This window comes from Hirundo rustica (assembly GCF_015227805.2).
Source record: "Hirundo rustica isolate bHirRus1 chromosome 38 unlocalized genomic scaffold, bHirRus1.pri.v3 SUPER_38_unloc_2, whole genome shotgun sequence".
Lineage (NCBI taxonomy): Eukaryota > Metazoa > Chordata > Aves > Passeriformes > Hirundinidae > Hirundo > Hirundo rustica.
The window spans coordinates 19,035-44,985 of record NW_026690195.1 but is presented as its reverse complement, the minus strand read 5'-3'; the positions used below and the strand labels follow the sequence as shown (position 1 = coordinate 44,985).

The 25,951-nt window shown below is 69.8% G+C and overlaps 6 protein-coding genes across 9 annotated transcripts; all 6 read left to right on the top strand.

Annotated features, from left to right (window-relative positions):
* Positions 1–80: 80 nt before the first annotated feature.
* GPHA2 (glycoprotein hormone subunit alpha 2) lies at positions 81–1,227 on the top strand. The gene is made up of 3 exons (XM_040053836.1): positions 81–171; positions 506–687; positions 1,129–1,227. The coding sequence occupies exons 1-3, from the start codon at positions 81–83 to the stop codon at positions 1,225–1,227; spliced, it is 372 nt and encodes a 123-aa protein (XP_039909770.1).
* An 813-nt stretch (positions 1,228–2,040) lies between these two features.
* On the top strand, positions 2,041–6,751 carry LOC131378781 (autophagy-related protein 2 homolog A-like). Its single transcript, XM_058424297.1, has 14 exons — positions 2,041–2,211; positions 2,597–2,747; positions 2,834–2,956; positions 3,125–3,230; positions 3,309–3,429; positions 3,631–3,726; positions 4,061–4,157; positions 4,393–4,521; positions 4,834–4,928; positions 5,246–5,294; positions 5,391–5,568; positions 5,911–6,028; positions 6,473–6,586; positions 6,692–6,751. The coding sequence occupies exons 1-14, from the start codon at positions 2,041–2,043 to the stop codon at positions 6,749–6,751; spliced, it is 1,608 nt and encodes a 535-aa protein (XP_058280280.1).
* A 639-nt stretch (positions 6,752–7,390) lies between these two features.
* Positions 7,391–12,501, top strand: LOC120747794 (autophagy-related protein 2 homolog A-like). The gene is made up of 15 exons (XM_058424296.1): positions 7,391–7,412; positions 7,683–7,770; positions 7,984–8,080; positions 8,178–8,320; positions 8,562–8,710; positions 8,800–8,951; positions 9,197–9,326; positions 9,747–9,901; positions 10,322–10,402; positions 10,739–10,845; positions 11,140–11,303; positions 11,612–11,709; positions 11,950–12,162; positions 12,347–12,446; positions 12,497–12,501. The coding sequence occupies exons 1-15, from the start codon at positions 7,391–7,393 to the stop codon at positions 12,499–12,501; spliced, it is 1,704 nt and encodes a 567-aa protein (XP_058280279.1).
* Positions 12,502–13,683: 1,182 nt separating this feature from the next.
* On the top strand, positions 13,684–16,370 carry LOC120747793 (autophagy-related protein 2 homolog A-like). The gene is made up of 11 exons (XM_058424295.1): positions 13,684–13,763; positions 14,091–14,300; positions 14,602–14,709; positions 14,812–14,899; positions 14,987–15,071; positions 15,182–15,251; positions 15,322–15,404; positions 15,525–15,646; positions 15,732–15,883; positions 16,004–16,099; positions 16,287–16,370. The coding sequence occupies exons 1-11, from the start codon at positions 13,743–13,745 to the stop codon at positions 16,368–16,370; spliced, it is 1,119 nt and encodes a 372-aa protein (XP_058280278.1). The 5' UTR covers positions 13,684–13,742.
* Positions 16,371–16,586: 216 nt separating this feature from the next.
* Positions 16,587–21,150, top strand: FIBP (FGF1 intracellular binding protein). 4 transcript variants are annotated; one of them, XM_040053841.2, is made up of 11 exons: positions 16,587–16,652; positions 17,004–17,090; positions 17,257–17,455; positions 17,664–17,790; positions 18,222–18,322; positions 18,616–18,749; positions 19,091–19,199; positions 19,556–19,619; positions 20,024–20,110; positions 20,216–20,313; positions 20,540–21,150. In XM_040053841.2, the coding sequence occupies exons 2-11, from the start codon at positions 17,006–17,008 to the stop codon at positions 20,607–20,609; spliced, it is 1,074 nt and encodes a 357-aa protein (XP_039909775.1). In that variant the 5' UTR covers positions 16,587–16,652; positions 17,004–17,005; the 3' UTR covers positions 20,610–21,150. The 4 variants fall into 4 exon arrangements, with proteins under 4 accessions (XP_039909775.1, XP_039909776.1, XP_039909774.1 ...); XM_040053842.1 differs by having other exon boundaries at positions 16,611–16,627; XM_040053840.2 differs by lacking the exon at positions 16,587–16,652 and having other exon boundaries at positions 16,851–17,090; positions 18,649–18,749.
* Positions 21,151–21,405: 255 nt separating this feature from the next.
* On the top strand, positions 21,406–25,927 carry LOC120747791 (EGF-containing fibulin-like extracellular matrix protein 2). Its single transcript, XM_040053833.1, has 12 exons — positions 21,406–21,438; positions 21,681–21,777; positions 21,986–22,034; positions 22,513–22,632; positions 22,684–22,740; positions 23,081–23,200; positions 23,378–23,494; positions 23,640–23,759; positions 24,038–24,151; positions 24,385–24,517; positions 24,747–24,930; positions 25,321–25,927. Exons 2-12 carry the CDS (start codon positions 21,685–21,687, stop codon positions 25,546–25,548), a joined length of 1,335 nt encoding a protein of 444 aa, XP_039909767.1. The 5' UTR covers positions 21,406–21,438; positions 21,681–21,684; the 3' UTR covers positions 25,549–25,927.
* The last annotated feature ends 24 nt before the right edge of the window (positions 25,928–25,951 follow it).

The following is a 25,951-nucleotide window of genomic DNA, read 5'->3' as shown; positions in this document are numbered from 1 at the left end:
GGGGGTGTTCCTGGTGGGGGGGGCAGATTGGGGGTCCCGGGGGTTCCCAAGGGGGTCCCAGATCCGCCCGTGCCCCCGCCATGGCCGCCCGGACCGTCTTCCTGCTGCTGCTGCTCCCGGCGCTGCCCCCGGCCACGCCCGACACCCCCGGTCCCGACTGCCGCCTCCGCTGTAAGAGCCGGGGGCACCCCCGGAACCCCCCGAGATCCCCGGACCACCCGCCAACTCCGGGGTCACCCATACCCACGGGACCCCCGGCTCCCGTGGGACACCCTCGCACCGGGACACCTCCCCCAGGATTCCTCCTGCCCCCCCGGTGACCCCTACCACCCCCGCGAGCCCTGAAATCCCCGGGACCCTCGGCTGGGATCCCTCCCGCCCCACGGGACGCCCCCGAACCCCTCTGGAGTCCCCCGGGACGGGGATGCTCCCCCCACCCCAAGTACTTGAGACTCCGCCCCTTTCCCCGTTGCCCCGCCCCTTTTAACCCCTCCCCGTTCCGCAGGGGTGCCGGTGCCCCTCCCGCGGGGGGCGGGGCGGTGCCGCACGAGGGACGTGACGTCTCTGGGCGCATGCGCGGGGCACTGCGAGTCCCGCGCCGGCCCCGCCCCCCGCGCACTGCTGGACGCCGGAGGCCGCCCCCTGCTGGCCGAGGCGCGCTGCTGCACCATGGAGCACGTGACCAGGGTGGGCGGGAGTAGGCGTGGCTATAGCAGATTGGGCGGGGCATGGAGGGGCGGGGCAGGGATCTGAGGCTGTGGGTGAGGCTTGGGTAGAGTGGGTGGTACCACACTGGTGTGGGCATGGCATATGAGGGTGTTACAGGGCATATCAAAGTGTGGGTGTGGCCTATGAGGGTGCAGCAGGGTGTGCCCAGGTATGGGTGTGCCCTATGAGGGTGTGGCAGGGTATTCCCAGGTGTGGGTGTGCCCTATGAGGGTGTGGCAGGGTGTGCACAGGTGTGGGTGTGGCCTATGAGGGTGTGGCAGGGTGTGTCCAGGCGTGGGTGTGGCCTATGAGGGTGTGGCAGGGCATGTCTGGGTGTGGGTGGGGCATGTTCAGCTGTGGGTGGGGCATGCTCAGGCATGTCCAGGGCGTGTCCACCCCTAACCCCACCCTCCCCCCCAGGTGCAGGTGACCCTGCGCTGCCCAGGGGGGACGCGGCGGCTCCGGACCGTGTCAGCCGGGTCCTGCAGGTGCGACATGTGCCGGCTGGGCCGGTACTGACCCTGGAGTGACCCCACAGTGACCCCGGTACTGACCCCAGAGTGACCCCCTCTGGTACGGACCCCCGCCCCACCCCGGGCCCTCCCGGGTCCCCGCAGCGCCATTAAAGGAAGCAGCACGAGGGGCTCTTGGAGTCTTGGGCCTCTCGAGGGTTCAAGGGACGCGCTCAGGGGTTACCGCCCCCAGAATTCCTTTACTGAGCCCCGAAATCGCCCCCGAGGAGACCTCGGGGGGTGCGGACGGGTTAGGGTCCCTCCCCAGAGCCCCCCAGGTGTCCCCGGAGCCCAAATCCTGCCCCCGCCGTGTGCCCCCGAACCGGTCCCGGCCCCGCCCCTCCCCCAGTTCGCCCCAGCCCGGGCTCTTCCCGTTTTCGGGACCCTCCGCTGCGTCACTTCCGGCGGCGGCCCCTCCATCCCCATCCCCTGGCTCCACCCCTCTCCGCGCTCCGCGGACTCCGATTGGCCAGAGCGCACGCGCACGCTGCTTGCGACGTTCCCGTTGGCCGGTAGGGCTCCGCGCCCGCTGACTGACAGAGCTGGCCGTCAATCAAACCCGCGACAGCCAATGGGAGCCGCGGTTCGGAGCGGAAGTGTGTGGGCGGAGCCGGGAGCGGTGGCGCCCGTGTGTCCCGGCGGTGCCGGCGCCGATCCCGGTGCCGATCCCGGTGCCGATCCCGGCGCCGATCGCGGCGCCGATCGCGGCGATCGCGGGGCCGCTGCTCACCCCGGTGCCGACCGCGGCGCCGATCGCGGTGCCGATCCCGCTGCCGGCGCCGCTGCCGGTGCCCGTGCCGGTGCCGGTGCCCGGGCGGCGATGCCGCGCTGGGCGCGGGGCTGGCCCGAGGCGCTCAAGGCCCGCGCCGCCCGGTACGCGCTGCAGCGCTGGCTCGGGCCCTTCCTGGAGGAGCCGCTGCGGCTCGAGCAGCTCGGGCTGGACCTGCGGGGAGGCACCGGGACCGTGCGGGAGCTGCGGCTGCGGGCGGCGGTTAGCGGGACTCGGGGGACACCTGGGGACGCGGGGGATACGGGGGGACAGGAGGGGATCACGGGGCACGAGGGTCAGCGGAGACACCGGGAACGCGGGGGGAGAGCGGGACACGAGGGGAGAGCGGGACACGAGGGGACACGGAGAGACAGGAGGGGATCGCGGGGCACGGGGACACCGCTGGGTTGTGAAGGGTTTTGCGGGATTTGAGATCCCGCGGGTCCGGGGCTGATTGCGGGGCTGATTTTGGGTGATTTTCGGGCTGATTTCGGGGCTCATCTCGGGCTGATTTCGGCTGATTGCGGGGCTGATTTTGGGTGATTTCGGGGCTGATTTGGGGTGGTTTTGGGCCCTTGCGGGGGTCGCTGACCCCTCACCCCCCCAGGCCGTGGACGAGCTGCTGGCGGGGGCGGGGGCGCCCCTGGAGCTGCGCGAGGGCGCTCTCGGGGCTGTCGCTGTCACCGTGCCCTGGGCGGCGCTGGGGACGGAGCCCGTGCGGCTGCGGCTCAGCCACCTGCGGCTCGTGCTGCGACCCCGTGAGTGGCCCTGACCCCCCCCGGTGTCCCCTGTCACCCCCCCCGTGTCCCCTGATCCCCCCGGTGACCCCACCGTGTCCCCGCAGGCCAGCCGGGGTCTCCGGTCCCGGGGTCGCCCCCTCCGGGAGGGTCGCAGCAGGGCCGTGACCCCCCCCCGGAGCCGCCCCCGCTGGAGGGGCTGGAGGCGCTGGCGCTGACCATTGACACAGGTGACAGCGAGGGGACAGGGGGGGACAGGGGGGGCGGTGGGGGGACCCGCGCGTCCCCGGGGGAGGTGACTCGGGGGGAGGGGTCCTTGTTCAGGGGTGTGGAGGCCGCAGCTGACCCCTCCCCCGGTGTCCCCCCGTGTCCCTCCGTGTCCCCCCGTGTCCCCGCAGTGCTCCGCCGGCTGCAGGTGCTGCTGGAGGATGCCGAGCTCAGGGTGGAGCTGCCCCCGCAGCCTGGGGGGGGCCCGGGGGGGGCCCTGGAGCTGCACCTGCCCAGGTGAGGGGCAGGGGGGATGAGGGATGTCTGGGGGGGTCCCAGGTGTGTCCCAGGTGTCTCAGGTGTCCCTGTCCCCAGGGTGGAGTACGAGGACTCCGGGGGTGCTCCCGGGGGTGGCCCCCCCGCCGTGCTGCACAAGGGGCTGCGGCTGTGGGACCTGCGGCTGCTGTGGCAGGAGCTGCCCCCAGCCTGGGCACAGGTACAGCTGGGGCTGTCCCGGTGTCACCCGTGTGTCAGCGTGTGTCACTGTGTCACTGTGTCACTGTGTCAGTGTGTCACCTGCACATCACCTGCGTCACTGTGTCGTTCTTGTTTTACCTGTGTGTCGCTTGCGTCATCTGTACATCACCGGCGTCACTGTCCCCCAGTGTCCCCTCAGTGTCCCCCGGTGTCCCCGCAGGTCCCCGTGTCCCCCCCGGTGCTGGGGGGGCTCCTGCCGGGCCCCTCGGAGCTGTGGCTGCGCCTGAAGCAGAACCCGGCGCTGCCTGGACCTGCGGTGGGGCCGGGGGGGCCGGGGGTTCGGGTTTGGGCATTTCAGGGGGTTTGGGGACTCATTTCCAGGGATTTGGGGGCTTTTGGGTTCTAATTTTCTGGGACTTCGGTTTTTTTGGGGTGTCATTTTCAGGCATTTGAAGGTTTTTGGGTTTTCTGGGGTGTCATTTTCAGGGATTTGGGGTTTTGGGGGATTTTTGGGTGTAATTTTTGGGGTTTTCAGGGGTTCTGGGCAGTTTTCATTTTTGGGCGTTTTCGGGGTTTTCGGGATCTTGTTTTCTGGGACTTTGGGTGTTTTTGGGGTGTCATTTTGGGGGTCTTGTTCCCACCGTCCCCAGGTGGAGCTGGAGGGGAAGGTGGGGGCCCTGCACCTGCTGCTGGCCCCACCCCTGCTGGGGACCCTGCGGGGGCTGCTGGGGGCCCTGGACCCCCCCGGTGAGTCCCCCCCAACTACTCTGACCCCCCTACCTCTGGGGCGATGCCCCAAACCCTCGGGGGGGGGGGGGTGGGCCTTTGGGGAGGGGGGTTGGGGGAATTTTTGGCCCCCCCGGTCCCTCATGGAGGGGTCTGGGGTCTCCCCAAACTCCTGAGTTCTTGGGGGGGGTGGTTTGGGGGTGTTTGGGGTTCACCCGGGTCCCTCGAGGGGCTCTGACCGGCCGCGCCCCCCCAGAACCTCCCCCCGGGGGTCGCAGCCGCCCCCTGGGCCCCGAGGACCTGGCGCTGATCGAGCGGGAGCTGAGCCGGTGCCTGCGGGGGGGGGGCGACCCCCCGAGCCCCCCCGGGGGGGACCCCGACAGCGGTGAGGGGGGCGGGGGGACCGGGGGGGGGGCCTCGGCGGTTATGGGAGGGGGATGGGAGGGTTCCAGGGTGGAATTTGGGTGCTTGGGGGGGTCCAGGGGGTGTTTGAGGGGGCTGGGGAGGAATTGTGAGCTAGGGGGGGTGGGGGGAGGCGTTGGAGGGGGCATTGGGGGGGTCTGGGTGGGCTCAGGGGGGGCACTGGATGGCGGCAGGGGTTTGGGGGTTTGGGGCGGGTTTGGGAAGGGTCTGTGGGGGCATTGGTGGCGTTTGAGAGGGATTTTGGGGGGGGGTCCTCACCTCTTTTCCCCCCCAGAGCTGTTCTACTCCATGACGGGGTCCTTGGGAGGGGGAGACAGCGCAACCCCCCCTGGGGACGCCCCTGCAGGCAGCCCCCCCCCCAGCCCTGCCGTGAGTTTGGGGGGTCGGGGGGGGTGGGGGGTGCTGAGGGAATATTCGGGGTTTTTGGGGGGTCTTGAGGGAGGATTTGGGGGGGGCGGGGCTTATTCGGGGTTTGGTGGGAGAATTTTGGGGGGGATTTGGGTGGTCCTGAAAGGGGAACTGGGGGTTTGTTTAGGGGGGGCTCGGGGGGGTTATTGGGGTCTGGGCAGGATTTTTGGGATTTATCGGGGGATCCTGGAAGTGGAGTTGGGGGCTTATCCTGGGGGGAAAAGCTGGGGGGGAATGCCGGTGTCTGACCCCACCCCCTGCACCCCTCTTCCCCCAAGGTCAGCCCCCAGCACCGCTGCCCCTCGCCCCACAGCTCCGCGCCCCCAGGTGAGTGCGGGGGGGCCCCGGCGCGGGCGGTCCCCGCTGCTGGGGGGGCCGGGCGGGTCCCCGGGGCCCCCCTGGGGTCTCAGGCGCCATTCCCAGGCCGGGGCCCCCCATGGCGGGGGGGGCTGCGGCTGCAGGTGACGCTGGGGATGGTGACTGCGGTGCTGCCCGAGCAAGGGGGGGCCCCCAGCCCCGCCCACCAGCGCCTGTGGGCGGAGCTCTGCGACGGACACACCCACCCAGCCTGGGAGCGCACCCTGCCCTTCCCCCACCTCAGGTATGGCCGCCCCCCCCAGTGTCCCCCAGTGCCCCCCTCTTGTCCCAACATTTGTCCCCGTTTTCTTCCAAGACCCCTCCCCTTGTGACCCCTTAGTCACATGGCCCCAACCCGGTCTGACCCCACCTTGTTCTGACCACACCCTGACCCCGCCCTGACCCCACCCTGCTCTGACTCCGCCTGCTTCTGACCACACCCTGACCCCACCCAGCTCTGACCCCACCTTGTTCTGACCACACCCTGGCCCCACCCTGACCCCGCCTTGTTCTGACCACACCCTGACCCCACCCTGACCCCACCCTGACCCCACCCTAACCCCGCCCTGCTCTGGCCCCACCCCAGGCTCGTCGTGGGGGGGGCGCAGCTGGGGCTGGAGCCAGGGGGGCCCCGGGGGGGGCTCTCGCTCGCCCGCCTGGAGCTGCTGGAGGAGCTGCCGGGGGCCACGCCCCCCCGGATACAGGTGGGCGTGGCCGGGGCGTGCCTGGGGCTGGGGCGGGTGTGGTGGGGTGGGTGGGTCTTGGGGAGGGAGGAGCCTAAAGAGAGGCGGGGCTTGTGAGCGCAGCCTGGAGGTGGGCGTGGATGGTGGGGGTGTGGCCTGGCTCTGGAACACAACCAGGGGGTGGAGCCTGAGGGCTTGGGTGTGGCCAGCAGGAAGGTGGGAAATGGGTGTGGTGATGGATGGGGTGGGGCTCACACAAAGGGGTGTGTCCTGTCTGGGTGTGGCTGTGGAGGGGCGTGTCTCACACAAAGGGGTGGGGCTTGTTTGGGTGTGGCTGTGTAGCGGTGTGTCTCACACAAAGGGGTGGGTCCTGACTGGGTGTGGCCGTGTACAGGCGTGTCTCACACAAAGGGGTGGGGCCTGTTTGGGTGTGGCCACCCTGCCCATCCCTGGCTCCACCCTCAGGTTCTGCATTTCCCCGCCCTACTGGCTGATGGCTCCGCCCCTGCCCAGCCGGTGCTGCGCCTGCGCTGGGGCCCCCCCGGCCCCGCCCCCCCTGGGGCCCCACCCATCCCCAAGGTGAGTGGGGGAGGGGGGGCCCCACTGCCCCCCCAGGCAGTATTCGGGGCTGGGGGAGGGGTTTGGGGGCCTCAGCCCTTCCCGACCCTGTGACCCCCCCTCCAGGATCCCCCAGACCCCTCCCCAGCTCACCCCGACCCCTTCAGACCCCCTGGCCCCCCGTGACCCCCCTGCCCCCCCAGGGTGCTCCCCCCCCGCTGGAGCTGGGGGTGCAGCTGAGCCCCCCCAAGGCCGACCTGGACCTGGGGCTGCTCGAGCGCCTCGGCCCCGCCCTCGATGCCATCTGCGGCCACGCCCAGGCCCGGGACACACCCACGGGGGAGGACACGCCCCCCGGTCAGGTGGGCGTGGCTGGAATGGGTGGGGTTTGTGGGGGAGGGATTGGAAAGGGAAGGGGCTTGGAAGGGTGTGGTCAAAGGGGGGGCTTGGGAGGGTGAGGTCATGGGGTGGGGCTAGAAGGGGTGGGGTCATGGGGAGGGGCTTGTGGAAGCAGGGGCAGAGGTGGGAGGAGTTTGGGAGCAGGGTGAGGTTTGGGGAGGGGTTAGGTCAATGGGTGTGGTCCGGGAGGGGCTCGATGTGGGTGTGGCTTTTTCGTGGTGTGTCCTGATGCTGTCCCGCCCCCAGGCACAGTGGGTGTGGCCCCTGGTGCGGTGGGCGGCACCGGGGGCGGAGCTGAGGCTGCTGCTGCCCCTGACCGACCTGCGCCCCGCCCCCGCCCGCGCCCCGCCCCCCCGGCTCCGCCCCGAGAGCCTCCGGGTGGGGCTGGGGGCGCCGCGGGGGTGGGCGGGGCCGGGGGGCGGGGCCATGGCCTGCGACCACCTGGAGGGTGAGCGGGGGAGGGGACAGGGGGGGAGGGGACGAGGACACGGCTGAGGACAACGGGGACAAGGCGGGGGGACGATGGGGGGCAGGGCTGGGGGTGGAGGGGGGAGCAGGGGCGCTGTGATGGGGGGGACATGGGGGGGACATTCCTGGGGGCAGGGGGTGACGTGGGTGGGGGGACACCCCTGGGGGCAGGGGGGGTGCGGGGGCACAGCTGTGACCCCGTGACCCTCCCGTGACCCTCCCATGACCCCCGTGACCCCGGTGTCCCCAGTGATGTACGAGGCCGAGGACATGGGGACCCTGCCCTGCCTGCGCGTGGAGCCGGGGCCCGGCCCTGGGGGGCCCCGCAGCGTCCCCACGTGAGCGGGGGGCCCGGGGGGGCCTGGGGGGCACTGGGGACATTTGGGGGGCACTGACGAGGGTCCTGAGCTGGGGGAGGGGCAGCCCTGGGGGTCCCGGGGGGTGGTGGGTACCCGTGGGTCAGTTTTTAGGGGGTTCCTTGGACCTCACGGGTTGCGGGGGATTTGGGGGCTCCCTCTCCCTCCTCGTGCTGACCCCCCCGTGTCCCCCAGGCTGGAGGTGACGGTGGCCGAGGCCCCCCCGCAGCGCCCCCCCGCGACACCTCCCACGCCCTTCTCTGCCCGACGCAGCATCTACGAGAGCCGCGAGGTGCGGAGCCCCCCCATTCCCCGGGGGGGCCGGGGGGTCTCTCAGGGGTTTTGGGGTCCCCCAGACCCCCTGGCCCCACGGTGCCCCCTCCCCCCAGCTGGTGCTGCCGGGGACCCCCGAGGAGCTGGGGGCGTTCATGGGGGAGGCCCTGGGCGGGGCCCCCTGGACGCTGCAGGTGACGCTGCCCCGCGCCCACCTGAGCCTGAGCCCCCCCGAGCTGCTGCAGCGCCTCTACAACAGGTGAGGGGGGCCCCAAAACCCGGGGGGGGGCCCGAAACCGGGGGGGGGGGCCTCAGGTGAGTGGGGGGGCTGACACACCTGCGGGGGGGGTCAGGTGACGGGCAGGGGCGCACACACCTGGGGGGCTCAGGGGAGGGGTGGGGGGCACACCTGGGCACCCGGGGGCTCGAGGGGCTGTCCCGCACTCCAGGGCGGTGTCCTGAGGTGGGGGGATCCCCCCTAACCCCCTCCGGCCCCCCAGGATCAACAACGACCTCCTGCTCTGGGACCCCGCTGGCCCCGCCCCCTGCCAGGGCCCCGCCCCCTCTGCGGACCCCGTCCCTGCAGGTGACCCCGCCCCCTCGGAGGGCCACGCCCCCTTCCGGCCCTGCAGGTCTGCGCTGGGCACAGGTGAGACCCCCGGGACCCCCTCAAAATCCGGGGTCTCCCCGAACCCGGGGCATCCCCTGGGTCCCTGCTGAGCCCCCCTTGTCCCCCAGACTCGGAGGAGGAGGAGGAGGAGGACGAAGGCCCCGGGGTGTCCCCGCAGGACCTTGGGGACACCAGGGACCCCCCCGGGCCCCCGCAGAGCGGCGGCGCCGTCCTTGTCACTGTGCCCTGGGGCCGTGTCACTGCCGACTGTCCCGCTGCGGTGAGGAAGGGCCCGGGTGTCACCCTGGGGTGACATCTGTCACCCCGTGTCACCCTGGGTTACCCTCTGTCACCCTAATTGTCATCTCTGTGTCACCCCCGTGTCACCCCGGGGCTCCTGGGTTTGTCCTGTGCCACTTTGGGGTCCCCCTGTGTCCTTTTCTGTCCCCCCTGTGCCCCCCGTGACCTCGGGGTGTCCCCAGGGGGGAGGGGCGGTCTGTGACACTGTTTTTGGGGTGTCCCCAGGGGGGGGTCCCGGGGTCGCGGCTGGTGCTGGAGCTGGGGGAGGGGCGGCTCTGTGTCCTCCCCCGCCCGGGGGGAGCCCAGGGTCTGTCCCGAGCCTGCGCCGACGCCCGGAGCCTGGTCCTGCTGCACGGTACCCCAAAACCGGGGGGGCCCCAAAAACGAGGAGGGGGGGAGGGGGGCAAAAAATGTGGGTGCAAAAATGGGGGAGTCCCAAAAACAGGGGGAGAGACCAAACCGGGAGAGGGGAGGGGACAGAGTGGGGTCCTTGAAACTGGGGGGGGGTCCTAAAGGTGGGGGGGAGGGGTCCCAAAACTGGGGGGAAGAGAAGGGAAGAAATTAAAAGGGGGAGGGGCTTAAAAAATAGGGGGGCTGAGTGTGGGGCAGGGGGCTGGGGGCTGGGGGCTGGGGGCTGGGGGCTGGAGGGGTGGGGAGGGACGGGAGTCCTGGCTTTGGGGGGGTCCCCGGATTTGGGGGGTTCCCTGGTTTTAGGGGGGTCGCACCCTGTTCTGGGGTCCCCCAGCCCCTCCCCCACCGTGTCCCCCCCCCCCAGGCCCGGTGCCTGATGAGGGGGAGGGGCCGCCCCCCCCCCTGCACCCCACCCTGGTGCCCTGGGAGGAGCCCGCGCCCCCCCCAGGGGTCCCCGCGCCCCCCCGGATGTTGGCGCTGGCCCTGGGCAGCAGCCTGAGCCCCCGCGGGGACACCAAGGTGGGGACACGGGAGGGACATGGGGGGGACACCGAGGTGGGGACACCAAGGTGGGGACACCAAGGTGGGGACACGGGAGGGACATGGGGGGGACACCGAGGTGGGGACACCAAGGTGGGGACACCAAGGTGGGGACACGGGGGGACACGGGGGGACATTGGGGGACACGGGGGGTGGGACACGAAGGTGGGGACACAGCGGGGACATTGGGGGATGCGGGGGGACATTGGGGGACATGGGGGGGACACGGAGGGGACATTGGGGGACGCAGGGGGACACTGGGGGACGCAGGGGGGGACACGGGGGCACGAGAAGGGACAGGAGAGGCATTGGGGACAGAGCTGGGGTGGAGCTGGGGGCTGTTGGAGGGGTACACCTCCGTGCCCCCCCTGTGTCCCCACAATGTCCCCGTGTCCCCAGGAGCTGGTGGTGGCGGTGGCCCTGGAGGGGGTGATGCTGCGGCACCGCCCCGACCCCCCCGGGACCCCCTGGTACAGCCAGGTGAGGGGGCGGCTCTGGGGGGAGCTCTGGGTTTTTGGGCCCACAGGTTTGGGGGGGCCCTGCCGGGAGGACTTGGGATTCTGAGTTTGGGGTTCCCAGTTTGGGGCTTCCGTTTTTGGGGCTCCCATTTTGGGGTGTTTTTGGGACTGTTGCTGTCAGGGGTTTCTCTTGGGGGCTTTCCCATTTTCTGGGGATTTTTTTGGGTTTTGTTTTTGGGGCTCTTTCAGTTGTTCACGTTTCTGGAGTTCTCCTGGGGGTCTCCCAGTTCCGGGGTTTCCCTTGGGGTTTTCTTGCTCCTGGGGGTTCCCAGGGGTCACTCCTGGGGTCCCCCCGCAGCTGCTGGCCCTGCTGGCCCTGGAGGATGAGCCGGTTTTGGGGTACACGGCCCCCACGCCCCTGACCCAGCTGCACCTGCACCTGCAGCGCTGCAGCCTCGACTACAGGTGGGCACCCCAAAAATGGGGGACTGGGCTGGGGGCTCCAAAGTGGGGGTCCTGGGAGGGGGTGACCCCAAAGCGGGGGCTCTTTGTGCGGCCATCGGTCCCTTTTTGGGGGGGTCCCTTTTTGGCGTCCCCTGAGTGGGACGCCCCCAAACGGGGGGGCGCTGGGGGGGGTTCTGAGGTCGCCCCAATCTGGGGCTGTTTGGGGAGGGGGGCTGCCCCAATCTGGGGTCCCGGGGAGGGGGGAAACGCCCCGTCGCTGTCCCGGGGGTGACCCGGACTTGGGGTCCCCCCCAGGCCGCCGCCCCTCCCGCTGCGGGTGCTGGTGACAGCCGAGACCCTGAGCGTCACCTGCGGGAGCGGCCCCGACCCGCGCCCGGGGGGGCTCCGGCTGCTGGTGGATGACGGCTCCGTGTTCCTGAGCGAGCGCTGCGGGGGGGGCGCGCTGGACCTGCAGAGGGGTAACGGCGGGACCCCCCCACCCCGGGACCCCCCAAGACCCTCTGGGACCCCCCTGAAACACCCCCCAACCTGGGACCCCCCGAGACCCTCCGGGAGCCTCCTGAAACACCCCCCAACCTGGGACCCCCCGAGACCCTCTGGGACCCCCCTGAAACACCCCCCAACCTGGGACCCCCTGCCCGGGACCCCTCCCACAGACGCCCCAGGGGGGTCACTCCAGGGGTCACTCTGGGGGGGGTCACTCTGGGGGTCACTCCAGGGGTCACTCCGGGGGTCACTCCGGGGGTCACTCCAGGTGTTCCCCCAGATTTCGTCTCCGTGCTGGACGTGGATTTCCTGGAGCTGGTCCTCAACACCTGGAGGGGGGGGGACGGCGAGGGGGGGGGCGGTGAGTGGGGGAGGGGCGTGGGGGGTTTGGGGCCTTCCTGGGGTTGATGGGAGGTGGGGGGGCGTGGAGGGGTCGCTGGGATTCGGGGTGACCCCCCCGACCCCCCCCAGGAGCTGCTGGGGCTGGGGGGAGTCCTGAGGGTTGCGGGGGGGGGTTGGGGGTGTTTCTGGGGGTTCAGGGAGGGTCGGGGGAGTTTTGGGGGGGTCGGGGCGGTTCGGGGGGGTTCAGCGCCATTTCAGTTGCCCCCCCGCCCGCAGCCCCCCCCCGAGGAGCTGCTGGTGGCCCCCGCGCGCCTGCGGGGCCGCACCTGCGCCGACAGCGCCGCCGCCATCGCCCGCCTGCTGCGGCACCTGGGGACCCCCCCGGGACCCCCCCCGGGAGCCCCCGACAGCCACGCGCCCGCCCCCGGGCCCCCCGTCCCCCCGGAGAGACCCTCGGGACAGCCCGAGCCCCCCCCGGGGGCAGAGCAGGTGGGGCTGGGGGGGCAAAATGGGGCGGGGGGGGTCAGAATGTGGCCGGGGGGTGCAAAATGGGGCTGGGGAGGTGAAATGGGGGGCGGGGGGGGCAAAACGGGGCTGGGGGGGGTCAGAATAGGGCAGGGGGGTAAAAGGGGACCCCAGAGCCCCTCCCCCAACTCTGCTCCCCCCCCCCCAGAGCCCCCCTGTGCCCCCTCCCGCCCCCATCAACCAGCAGGACCTGACGGACGCCCTGAGAGACCCCCCCGGGACCCCCCCCGGGGACCTCCGGACCCCCGGTATGGCTGGGGGGAGGGATTGGGGAATTTGGGGGGGTTTGGGGGCCGAGGTTGAGCCTGGGGAGGATTTGGGGAGTGGAGCAGGGTCTGGGGGGGGTGTTTAGGGTCAGGGGGGTTCGTTTTGGTCTGGGGGGGGCATTTTGGGTCTGGGGGGGGTGGTTTGGGTCCAGGGGCATCCGTTTTGGATCTGGGGGGCTGTTTCAGGTCTGGGGGGGTTATGTGGGGTCCGGGGGGGCCGTTCTGGGTCTGGGGGAGCTCTGATCCCCGTCTCCCCCAGCCCAGGCCCCGCCGCCCCCAGCCCCACCTGTGTCCCTGTACCTGTTCCCGGGGGAGGGGGGCGGCCCCCCCCGGGCCCCCCCCGCGGCCCCCGAGCCCCCCCCGGACCCCCAGGGGGGCAACACCGACCCCGAGCCCGACCCTGATCCCGATGGGTTCTGCGTCCTCGAGGCCCCCGAGACCCCCGAGCCTGTGAGTGGGGGCTGGGGGGGCTGGGGGTGACATCGGGGTGTCCCTGTCCCCGCCAGACCGCCCTGGGTGACACCGGGGTACCCGTGGGTGACATTGGGGTGTCCCTGAGCCCTGGCCCTGTCCGCAGGCTGCCCCCTAGATAACACCGGGGTACCTTGGGTGGTGCGGGTGGCACTGGGGGTCCCTGGGTGACACCGGGGGTCCCCGTGCCGTCCCTCAGCGCTGTCCCTGTCTCCAGGCCGCCCCCCGAGTGCGCTGGCTCGCCCCCGGCCCCCTGCGGGTGCTGCCGGGACATTTCGGGGTCCCGCGGGGGGGAGCGGGACCGGCTGCGCCCCCCCCCGGGGCTGCCCCCGCCCCGCGCCCGCCTCGTCCTGCGCGACCTCAGCCTCACCTGGGCCCTGTTCGGGGGGCGCGACTTCGGCCCCGCCCCGCACAGGTGGGACACGCCCGGGGTGGGGTTTGGTGGGACACACCCAGGGGCGGGGTTTTGTGGGACACACCCATGGGTGGGGTTTTGTGGGACACACCCATGGGTGGGGTGTGGTGGGACACGCCCAGGGGTGGGGTTTGGTGGGACACGCCCAGGGGTGGGCTGGGTGTGGGTGTTTTTAAGATACACGCCCGAATGGGATGGGGCTTTGGGCGGGCATGGCTGGGGAGTGGACTCACCCCAGACCACAGGGGCGGGGCTGATGGACAGGTGTGTGTGGTGGGCGTGGCTGGGAGGGTCCATGGGTATGTCTGCACAGGCCCCGCCCCCGCAGCACAGGCCCCGCCCCCCCACGGTGGCGCAGCCGGGGGGGCCCCGGGAGGGTCCTGGATCAGCTGATGGAGCTGCACCTGGGCAAGGTGAGGGGCTGGGGGGGCAAGGGCGGGGCTGGGGCTGCACCTGGGCAAGGTGAGGGGGATTGAGAGGGGCCATGGCAGGGTCCTGGGGTGGGTTTGGAGGGGTCACAGGGGTCACCGGGGTCACCGGGGTCACGGGGGAGGATTCTGGGGGTCCTGGGGAGGCCAAGGGAGGTGGGTGGGGAGTTGGGGGCCCTGGAGGGGCTTTGGGGGTTCAGGGGACATTATGGGGGGCAGAGTTGGGGGGGAAGGTTGGGGTGGGTTGGGGTTTGGAGTCCAGGGGGTTTTGGGGGTCCGGGGGTGCCCCAGCGCCCTCGTGCCCCCCCCCAGGTGTGCCTGCAGCATGAGACGTACGCGGCCGAGCCCGGGGAGGCGGCGGGGGGGTCCCGGGGCGGCCCCCTGGGCCCGGGGGAGGTGCCCACGTCCCGCCTGGTGCTGCTGGTGCCGGAGCTGGAGCTGCGCGACCGCCTGGGGGGGGCCACTGCGCCCCCCTTCCTGTGCCGCCACCCCCGGGGGGCGCCGCCCCCGCAGCCCCCCACGGTACGGCTGGGGGGGCCCTGGACCTGAGACCCCCTGAACCTGGGACCCCCTGAACCTGTGACCCCGACTGTGACGCTCTTCAAGTCCCCTAAATGTGACCTCAACTCCTGAGACCCTCCCCAAATCTGCCCCCCAAAACCCCCTCAAAGCTGCCCCCCCCCTTTTCTAATAGATCCCTTCCTGCCCCCCATTCCTGACCCCCCCATTCCTGACCCCCCCATTCCTGCCCCCCATTCCTGCCCCCCATTCCTGACCCCCCATTCCTGACCCCCCATTCCTGACCTCCCCGTGTCTCCCCCAGCTCTGGGTGAAGGCTCTGCGGGTCCTGCCCCACCCGCCCCCCCCCGGGGGGGTCCCTGAGTGCTGCCTCAGGGTCACCCTGACCCCCCTGCGCCTGCACATCGACCAGGTGGGCCCGGGGCTTTGGGAGGGTCTGGGGTGGGAATGGGGGGTGTTTGTGGGGGTTCTGGGGGGTCTTTCGGGGGTCTCACGGTGTTCTTGCCCCCCCCAGGATGCGCTGATTTTCCTCAGGGATTTCGCCAGCGGCTTCATCGCCCACCTGAGCCCTCCCCCGGGGCCCCCCCCGGGACCCCCGGCCGGTACTGTGGCACGGGGGGAGGGGGCGGCACGGAGGAGGGGCACGGCGGTTTTGGGGGTCCCCTCACTGTCCCCCCGCACTTTTGCAGACCCCCCCGGGGTCAGGGACTCCCCCCGGCCGGAGCCACCCCCGGACGAGGACCCCGAGACAGAGACCCCCCCGATCTACTTCCGGTGAGGACTGGGGACACTGGGGGGACACCGGGGGCCCTGGGGGTGTGGGCCGGCCCCGGGCTGTCCCCGTGTCCCTGGGCTGACCAGGCTGTCCCTGTCCCTGTCCCCAGCGAGTTCCGGTTCACAGCCGATGTCCCTGTCTGGCTGGATTACCGCGGCAAGCGCGTCACCATGGAGCAGGTGACAGGGCCGGGGGCCCGGGGGTGCCGCTGTCCCCTCGCTGTCCCCTCACTGTCCCCTCTGTCCTCAGGGCGCCCTGGCCGGGATCCTGATCGGGCTCGCGCGGCTCAACTGCTCCCAACTGCGGCTGAAGCGGCTCTGCCACCGCCAGGGGTGGGACAGGGGGACAGGGGGGGTCAGGGGGGACACAGGACAAAGGGGCCGGTGGGGGCCTGGAGGTCCCCCTTGTCCCCACACTCACCGTTCCCGTGTCCCCTCCCCGTGTCCCTGCAGGCTGCTGGGGCTCGGCCGGGTCGTGTCCTACGCGGTGACCGAGTGGCTTCGGGACATTCGGTGTCACCAACTGCCGGGGTTGCTGGGGGGGGTGGCGCCCGTGCACGCGGTGCTGCGGCTCTGTGAGTGTCCCCAAGTGTCCCCAGGTGTCCCCAAGTGTCCCCAGGTGTCCCTAAGTGTCCCCCAATCCCCCCCGTGTCCCCTCAGGGCGGGCTCTCCGGGACCTGCTGCTGCTGCCGCTGCTGGGGGGGGGTCCCGGGGGGGTGACCCGGGGGGTGACCCGCGGTGTCACCGCCCTCGGGGCCGCCTCCGCCAGTGCCGCCATCGGGCTGGGGACGAGGCTGCTGCGGGCGCTGCAGGTGGGACCCCCCCCCCGGGACCCCCCCAACCCCCCCCCGGGGGTGTCGGGACGTCCCCGCTGTGTGTGTGTGGAGGGGGCTGTGTCCAGGCCGTGACCTTTGACCCACGCCCCCCCCCAGGCTCTGGCCGAGGCCCTTTATGGACTCGTGGCCCCCCCGGGCCCCCCCCGGCTCCTCGCGGCTCCCCCGGAGCCCCAGCGGCACCAGCGCCCCCCAGTACGGACCAGTAGGGACCAGTATGGGCGGGGGGCTGGGGGGGGGCAGCCTGGGCTCAGGGGGTCCCAATATGGGGGGTGGCAGCTGGGAGGGCTCCCAATACGGCCCAGTTTGGGGTCGGGGGTTCCCCAGTTCGCCCTGGGGGTCCTTGTGCCCTCCAGTGCCCCCCCCCCTTTTCTCTCCCCAGCGCCCCCCCGGAACGAGGAGCGGCCCCGCCCCCACCGAGGGGCCGGGGGGGTCCCGCACCCCCCCGCGGCCCCGCCCCCAATAAACTGGGAGAGACTGGTTCTTACTGGGATCACGACTGGTTCTTACTGGGATCAGGACTGGTTCTTACTGGGATCGGGACTGGTTCTTACTGGGATCGGGACTGGTTCTTACTGGGATCGGGACTGGTTCTTACTGGGATCGGGACTGGTTCTTACTTGGGGGGACTTCGCGCGTTGCGGGGGGGAGGGGCAGGAGCCGCCCGTCCCCGCCCCACCGTGACATCACGGTGACGAGTGTGACGTCATCGCTCTGCGTCGCGTGAGGAGCGCGCGGGACGGCGGCGGTCGGTGGGGGCGGGGCGGGCAGGGAGGGGGGAGGGGTCCGGGGGCTTTGGGGGAGGAGGGAGGGGGTCCCCGGGGGGGGGGAGGGGCCGCAACTGCGCGCGGGGGGAGGGGCGCCCAGTATGGCCCAGTTTGGGGGCGGGGCGGGCCCAGTTTGGGCTGGGGTGCGTGGAGGGGCTCCCAGTATGGCCCAGTTTGGGGCTCAGGGGGTTCCCAGTATGAGGTCAGCGCGTCCTTGTTCGGCGTCAGCATGTCTGGGGACACCGAGGACACTGGGGAGACACTGGGGACACGGGGGGACATTTGGGGACACTGCGGGGACATTTGGGGACACCGGGCCGCCCCCGCCGCAGGGATGAGCAGCGACCTGGACGTGTTCGTGGGGAACACGACGCTGATCGATGAGGAGGTGTACCGGCTGTGGCTGGACGGACACTCGGGTATGGACAGGGGGACACCTGGGGACACCTGGGGGACACCTGGGAGACACCTGGTACGTGCCTGAACGTGCTTGAGGAACGCCCAGTGTCCCCAGCGGTGTCCCCAGCAGTGTCCCCAGTCTCTCCCAGTGTCCCCAGCGTCCCCAGCGGTGTCCCCTGCCCGCAGTGGCCGAGGCGGTGGCGCGCCGCCTGCGCGGCGGTGTCCTGGAGCGCGAGGGGACGTCGGTGGCCGTGCTGCAGAGCGACACCCGCGACCACTACAGAACCTTCCAGATGCTGGAGCGGCTCCTGCACGTGCCGCCCCGGCTGCTGCAGCAGCTCCTGTTCCAGATCCCCCCCGAGCGGCAGGCCCTGCTCGTGCAGCGGTACTGGGAGGGACTGGGAGGGACTGGCAGGGACTGGGGGCACTGGGGAAGCAGCTCTGGGGGGATCGGGCGCAGTCTGGAAGTTTCAGGATCAGATTCTGGGGCTTGGGGTGGGGTTTTGGGGTCGCCGCAGTTTCAGGACCCCCAGGTTTCTGGGGTTTCTCCCCTGTTTCAGTTTCCCCACCCCTGTTTCGGGGTCCCCCCCCAGGTACTATGCCTTTGATGAGGCCCTGGCCCGGGAGCTGCTGGGCAAGAAACTCTCCAAGGGCACCAAGAAGGAGCTGGACGAGGTCAGCGCCCGCACTGGGGTCGGGATCCGCAGCTGCCGCCGCCAGGTGGGACCCCAAAATCGGGGGTGGTGGAAGGAACAGGGGAGCCCTGAAACGGGGTGGAGGAACCCCAGGAACGGGACAGAAAACCCCTGAAAATGGGGGAGGAAATCTCAGAAAGGGGGTTGGGGGAGGGGGGGAAGAAAGGGAAATGGGGGGAAACCCCCCCAAAACGGGGGGAAAATGCCCAAAAAATGGGGAGGGAAAATCCTGAAAGTGAGGGGAAAGGGAAATGGGGGAGAAACCCAAAAACAGGGGGAATACCCTGAAAACGGGGGGTGGGATGGGGGTGCTTGACTCATGGGGGTGACGGTGGCCTGGTCCTACTGGGGAGCTTGGTGGGGCGCTCACGGGGGTTTCGCGGGTCCTGGGGGGATTTTGGGGTCTGGGGGGCCTGGAGGGGGGTTGGGGTGCTGACCGCCGCCCCCGCCCCCCAGTTTGACAACTTCAAGAGGGTCTTCAAGGCTGTGGAGGAGCTGCGGGGGCCTCTGGCCGAGAACATCCAGCAGCTCTTCCTGCTGCCCCCGCCCCTCGCCCGGTGGGTCTGGGGGCAAACTGGGACAGGGGGTGGCATGGGGGGGTCCAGGGGGTACTGGGGCCACCCAAAGGTGCTGGGGGTCTCTGGTGCTGCCGGGGGTTGTGGTGGGGGCCTGGGGGGGCTTTTGGGGCCCAGCAAATGCTGCCGTGGTTGGGAGGGTTTGGGGGGCAGGGAATTTGGGGAGGAGCATCGAGGGGTTTGGGGGGCGTGTTTCACGGTTTCGAGGGGTTTCGGGGGATGTTTAGGGGCTCCCTCGGAGGTCGGGGACCCCCTGACCCCACCATGTCCCCCAGGGACTACGCTGCCATTGTCTTCTTCGCCAACAGCCGCTTCGAGACCGGCAAGCGGCGCCTGCAGTTCCTGAGCTTCGCCGACTTCGCCGCCTGCGCCCAGAGCATGATGGGGCACTGGAGCCAGGGGGCCCTGGGTGCGCCCTGAGCCCACACCCCAGAACCGGGGGGGACACCCCAGAGTAGACGGGACACAGGGCTCTGTGCAAGGGGACACCTTGGGGACAGCAGGGACACTCAGGGACCCCCTGCTGACATCAGGGACCCCCTGGCCATGTCCTGACCCCGGTGACCCCGGGGTGTCCCTCTTTGGGGACACCGGTGACCACTGGTCCCCCATGACCCCCATGTCCCCTGTGACCCCGGTGTCCCCCGTAACCCCTGTGTCCCCCATGTCCCCCATGTCCCCCATGTCCCCTGTGTCCCCTGTACCCCGGTGTCCCCCATGACCCCTGTGACCCCAGTGTCCCCCTGCCAGCGCCCGAGGCGGCCGAGCCGGACGGGGACCTGCCCAAGTCCTTCCTGCAGGACCTGAAGGAGCTGAAGGTGCTGGTGACAGACAAGGACCTGCTGGACCAGCACAAGAGGTGGCAGCCCGGGGGTGGGGAAACCCCAAAATGGGGACACTCTGAAATGGGGACACCACTGAAGAGCTGTTCCCTGTTCCCAAAAATAGGGACAGCCCAAAATTGGGCACCCCAACAGCGGGCTCACTGCAACAGTGGGGCCCCCCCAGACCCCTGGAGCCCCCCAGCATCAGATGGGTCCCCCCAAATCTCTGGGTTCTGCCAAATTTCCCAGGACCCCTTAAACTTCACCTCCCCAAACCCTTGGAGCCCCCGTTCCCCCCCAAACCCTGGGACCTCACAGAACTCTGGGTCTCTCTTGGGTGGGGGGGGTCGCTGGCTCCAGGGGCCCCCCCCCAACCTCCCCTTTCCCCCAGCCTGGTGTGCTCGGCCCTGCGGGGGAAGATCTCAGTCTACAACGAGCTCGAGGCCAGTTTCAAGGTGAACCCCCCTAAAAACGGGGTGTCCTCGGGGGGGGGGGTCTCCTAAATCCCTGGGGTCTGCTTGGAGGGGGAGGGGCCTCCCCCAAAATCCTGGGGACCCCCCCTAAAATCCCGGAGGAACTTCCGTGCACATCTGTGGGGGGAGGTTGGGTGAGGGAGCTGCTCATAGCACCGGGGTCCCCCCTGGGGGGGGAAAGTCGGAGGGGGGGGGTGTCCCCCAAACTCCTGAGAGCCCCCCGAAGTCCTTGCTTTCTTTTCTGGGGGGCTCAGGGGGTCCTGGGAGGGGAGTCCCGGTTGTGGGGATTCCCCAAAGTCCTTCCCCCCCCCTTCCCAAAGTTCTGGGTCCCCCTCCAAGAAGAGGGTCCTGGGTTTGGGGGTCCCCAACACTCCCTGTCCCCACAGGCGCTGTCCCGGGCCCTGGTGAACGTGGGGGGGAAGTTGACCCACGCCCGCGACGTTCGGGATTTCTTCGTGGACCTGGTGGAGAAGGTGAGGGGAAAGCCCAAAAATGGGGACCTAAAAAATCCCTGGGGCTCCTGAAATGGGACCCCTAAACTGTGCCCCAAAATCCGGGTGCGTTTTGGGACCCCACAGGTGATTGAGCCCTGCCGCTCTGACAAGTGGAGCCCAGGGGACCTTCGACTCTTCCTGACGCACTACACGGCGGCCCCCCGGAACCTGCCGGGCTTCAGGTGAGATCCCAAAACCGGGAACATCCCCTGGGCCCCCCCAGACTCCCCTGGAACCTGACAGGCTTCAGGTGAGACTCCAAAACTGGGAATCCCCCAAATCTTCCCCTGGCAGCTTTTAGGGGGCCCCTAAAACCATCCCAAAATGGGGCTGGGGGTGGTTTGAAACACCAAGGGGGGGTCCCTAAAAAGGAGGGACCCCCCCAAACCTTTGCCCCCTGTCCTGCAGGCACCAGGCGCTGTGGGAGCGCTACATGGCCGCCATCACCGCCTGCCTGCTGCGCATGTACCATGACTGACCCCAAAAGGAACAGGCACAGCCCCAAAAACCAGGCACCCCGGGGATGCGACACCCCTGGGAAATCAAAGGACCTGGCACTCGCAATGCCCCTCCGAAAGGGGGGCACCCCAGAAATGGGGCGGCCTCCAGATGCGGGATCCGAAAAAGGGGCGCGGGCTTCTGGAAACCCGACAGCCCAAGGGTGGAGCAAACCCAAACACCCCCAAATTTGGATGTTTGGTGTCTGGGGAATCCCCCTGAAATGGGGACCATGAACACCAGGACACCTCAAACCCGGGGGATCTGGGAGCGGCAACACCACAAAAATCGGGACATTTGGAATGGGTGGGAACCCTCAAAAGGGGTGACCCCCCCCAAAACCGAGACACACCCCCCCCAGCTTAACCACATGGAGACTCCTCAAAAATGGGGGGGAGGGAAGGGGTGTTCTGGCAACCGGGTCCCCCTTCTCTCCCCCAAAGGGGGGAAAGCCCCGACTCTGGGGGTGCCCCGCCCGTGTGACCCCAAGATTGGGGGTGCAATAAAGAGCTGGAAACGGAGCTGAGCCGGGGGCGTTTGTGGGGGTGGGGACCCTGAAATTGTGGGAGAGGGGCGGGTTGGCGGTGCGAGGGGCAGCGTCGGACGTTCCCCACATCTCAGGCAGGGGCTGGGGGGCCCCAGAAGCTCCAAGGAGGGGGAGGTCCGGAGGTCCCAAAATCTTGGGGGAGGGGGAGGGCGGGGGACTGAAGGGGAGGGGCTCTGAGGGGGGGGGAGGGGCTCCCGCGCTCCGGGCCGAATTTGGGGGGGAGGAGGTTTTGGTCCGGGGGGAGGGGCCAGAGCCGAGAGGGGTAAGTGAGGCCACGGGGGGCTTTGGGAGGGGGGCGAGCAAGGGACCCCCCCCCCCCCCGCCACGGCGGGGAACCCCCCCGGCGCCCCTCCCCCACAGAGACGCCCCTCCCCCCGAACCCCAGAGGGGGATTTAGCGGGGGAGGGGCGTCCCGCCGATGGATGGGGGGGCTTCCAGGAGGGGGCTGGGCCCCCCGGGGGGTGTCGCAGAGTTTGGGGTGACCCCCCCCTGCCCCCTCCCCAGCACGATGACCCCCCCCTCGCTGCTCCTCCTTCTCCTCCTCGGCGCCACCGTGGCCCCCGCGGCCCCCCCGGACCTGGAGGAGCCCGAGGATTACTCGGTGGGGAAGGGGAACGGGGGGGGCGGCGCGGGGGTCCTGGTCCCCCTCCTAAAGCCTTTCCCCCCCTTCCCCAAAATCCAGACTCCCCCTCCCAAAAGCTTCTTGGCCCCTCCCCCATTAACAAACTTCTGGAGCCGTTGTGGGGGAGGGGCTGGGGGAGGTGGGGGCGGGGCGGGGGTGACCCCCCCCTCGCCCTCGCCCCCCCCAGGATTGCAGCGATGGGTACGAGTGGGACCCCGAAACCGAGCACTGCAAAGGTGGGGGAAGGGATTTGGGGGGGCCCCAATTTTGGGAGGGGAGAGGGAAAGAGGGGTCTGGGTGCCCAGTCCGGTGGGCTTTGAAGGTGTCCAGTTGGAGGGAGGGCGGGGTGGAGGGTCCTCAGGTTTTGGGGTGCCCCGGGGTCCGTGGGAGTGGTTCGGGGGTCCTGCTTCCCTCGGGGAGGTTTGTGTGTGTGTGTGGGGGGGCAATGTCCTTGAGGCTCCCAGGGTGTTTTGGGGGCGTAGGGCTGTCTCGAGGGTCCCTTCTCGGTGTCCCCTCCCCAGGAGTGTTTTGGGGGGGTCCGGGGCCCCTCTCAGGGGGTGCTGGGGAGGAGCGGTTGGGCACTTTTTTGGGGAGGGAGAGGGGTTCTCAGGGAGTGTTCGGGAGCGATCTTGGGGCTGTTTCGGGGTTCCGTGGGTCCCTGGGCTGCTTTTGGGGGGGTTTTCCCCTCTCACTGTCTCCCCCCCGGCCCCCCAGACGTGGATGAGTGCGCGGGGGAGGGGCCGCCGCCGTGCCGGGGCTCCATGAAGTGCCTGAACCATTTCGGGGGGTACCTGTGCCTGCCGCGCTCGGCCGCGCTGCTCAGCCCCGCCCCCGGCCCGGCCCCGCCCCCGGCCCCCGCCCCGCCCCCGCCCCGCCCGGCCCCGCCCCCCAACGGCCGCTGCCCCCCGGGCTTCGGTCCCGCCCCCGATGGCACCTGCACAGGTGAGGAGGGGCGGGGCCGACGGGGTTCGTGGGGAGAAGGGGCGTGGTGCTGCGCATGCAGATGGCGGGCGGGGTTGTGAAAAGGGGCGGGGCCGAGGAGCTGCGGGTGGAGCAAGAGGAGTGGGTGGAGACGGTTTGTGGGTGGGGTCGAAGGGCGTGGTCGGGGGGGTGTACTCTGGATGGGTGGGGCTGTCCCGCGGGGGGGGGTTTCACGGGGGGAGGGGGGCGGGGGCTGAGCATCATTTTGGGGAGTACCTACAGGGGCAGGGAGGCGACCCCATGGTCAGGGGTCGCTCGTGGGGGTCCTGGTGCTGCAGATCCTCCTGTGCCTTCCCCCCAGATGTGGACGAGTGTGCAGGGCCCCCCCCGTGCCGGCCCAGCCAGGACTGCATCAACCTCCCGGGGGGCTTCGAGTGCCGCTGCCCCCCTGGCTACCGGCATCGGCACACCGAGTGTGTTGGTCAGTGCAGGGGTCGCTGCAGGGGACAGGGATTTGGGCAGCCTGCGGCAGGATTTGGGGGGGACCTGTGGGTGGGGGTATGGGGTGAGGGGGCCGTGGAGATCTATGGGGTGGGGACGAGTCCCCAGGGGATGTTTATGGGTGTTTTTGGGGTGACTTTGGCTGTTTCTGGTGCAGATGAGGACGAATGCCAGTTCCGTTGGTGCCAGCACATCTGTGCCAACTCCCCGGGAGCCTTCGCCTGCCGCTGCCACCCTGGCTTCAGCCTCGGCCCTGATGGCCGCTCCTGTCTTGGTCAGAGCACCCCCAGACCACCGCGACCCTCCCCAGGGCACCCCCTGACGTGGGTGGGAGCACTTCCTCCATTCTCATTGGGCCCTAGAAGGATGGGGGGGGTGACGCTCCCCCAGGCGCCCTCCTAAGCCCCCCTTGCCCCTAGATGTGGACGAGTGCTCCATGGGCGCCCGCTGCTCCCAGCGCTGCCTCAACACCTTCGGCTCCTTCCGCTGCCGCTGCAGGCCCGGCTTTGTCCTGGGCATCGACGGGCACGAGTGCCACGGTAAGAAACCCCCACCCAGGCCTGGACACGCCCAGCTGGTGCAGATACCGCCCCCATAAATAGCCACGCTCATAGAGCAGGAGCACCTCCCTCAGAGTCGTGGCCACGCCCCCTGCACGGAGCTTTGCCCAGACCCAGAGCCCCACCCCCAGGCCATGGTCCCGCCCCATTCTGGGTGGGTGTGGCTGGGGTGTGGCCAGGGTGCGGTCACGAGACCCTCAGGTGTCACCTGGGGCTGTGCCCCCCATCCTCTGCCGCCTCTCACCGGGGTCTCGCAGACGTGGACGAGTGCCGGAGGGGGGTCCCGTGCCAGCACCGCTGCCAGAACCTCCCGGGTGCCTTCAGATGCCTCTGTCCCCCTGGCTACGCTGAGGAGGGGGGGCTCTGCCGAGGTATGGGGGCTGAGGGAGGTGCTAAGGGGGCGGCTGTGAGGCCATCTGGGGGGCTATGAGGTGGGTTTGGGAGCTTTGGGGTGTCTGTGGGGTGGTTTGGGTAGCTACAGGGTGGGTTTGGGAGCTTTGGGGCTGCTGCAGAGAGGTTTGGGGGCTCTCTGGTCAGTGTCAGGGGGCTGTGGGGCACTGGGGGGCTCAGCCCTCCCCCCACAGCCCCCCCTTTTCTGCTCCAGACCGGGATGAATGCACCGACGGTTCCCATGACTGCGGTGGAGCCCAGAGCTGCCTCAACACATTTGGGGGACATCTCTGTGTCCCCCGTGAGCTGTGCCGCGGGCCCTATGCCCCCCACCCCCGCAGCAATGGGTATGGACAGCCTGCCTGCACCCCAAACTCTCAGGGAGGGTTCCTGACCCCTCTGTGTGCCCCCAAAACCTGGGGGAGGCTCCTCCTTACCCTACCAGGTCACCCCTAAATCCTGGGCAGTCTCTGTAACCCCACTGGCTGTGCCTCAAGATCCGAGGGGAGTTTTTGGGGTCCCAGGGGCAGTCCCGAGTTTGGGGATCCCCCCAACTCTCCTTTTTTGGGCTGCCAGGACCTGCGTGTGCCCCAGGGGTGTCCCTGGCTGCGCCCTCCGTCCCCGCTGGCTCCTCCACCGTTTCCTGGCCATTCCCCAAATTCACGATGTTCCCACCGGGATCTTCCAGCTCCAGCATCCCCCGGGGGACCCCCAAAGGCTAAGGCTGCGGGGAGCACCCCCCGGCACCTTTCACCTGAGGGTACCAAGGGCTGGGAGGGTTTTGGGGGCATTGTGGTGGGGTACAGCAGGAACTGGAGGGATTCGGAGGCATTTGCACAGGGGGTGGTAAGGGGGAATTCGGGGGGCTTCTGGGGCAGTTTTGAGGAAGCCGTGAGGCGTTTTTGGGGGTCTAGAGGGCAGTGGGGGAGCACTACAGGGAGGTTGGGGGTCTCTTTGGTGTCTCTGGCTGTATTCTGGGGGGCTCAATGGGCGTCTAGGGGGCCTGGGAGAGACCTGGGGGGATCTGGGACCTCTGTGGCGTCTGTCAGTGTTTTTGGGGGGGTCTTTAGAGCATTTTAGGGGAGGATCGGTGGGAATTTGTAAGGCCCCGAGTGGGGGCGGGGGTCTCAGAGGCTCCTCCCCCCCGTAGGTGCTGACCAATCACAGCTCACTGCTGGAGCTCACGCGCCCCCTGGCGGGCCCGCGGCAGCTGCTGCTGGAGGTGGAGCTGCTCCCGCTGGGGCCCCGCCTCCCTCTCGACCCCCGGCCCAGAACAGCAGAGGCCCCGCCCCTCAGCAGCTGGGACCCTCCCCCTCCTGCTGGGCGTGGTGTGGCCTTGCTCCGCCTCCACCTCTCCGTGGGGGCCCACCCATTCTAGGTGGGGGGCAGGGAATACCCCAAAAACTCCATCAGAAACCCCCCTGGGACCCCCAACCCTGCCCTGGGGCCTCCAAACCCACTGGGGACCCCCCCCAAACTCCTACTGGGACCCCCCGTTTCCCCCCAGGTCTTTACAAGCCTTCCCAGGACCCCCTGAAGAGCCCCCTGGGACCTCACTCAGGGTCCTGAGGCTCCCTGGGACTGCCCCAAACTACCCAGAGAGCCCCAAAACCTCCTGAAGAAGACCCTTACCCTACCTGGGACCTCAAATTTTTTTCCTTGGGAGCTGCAACTTCTCCCAGTAGATCCCCCAAGCAATCCCCAAGAAACTCCGAAGAACCCCTGGGACCCCCAGCCTGGGGGGACAAAGAACAAGTGTGCTGGTGCTGAGTAGTTTGGTC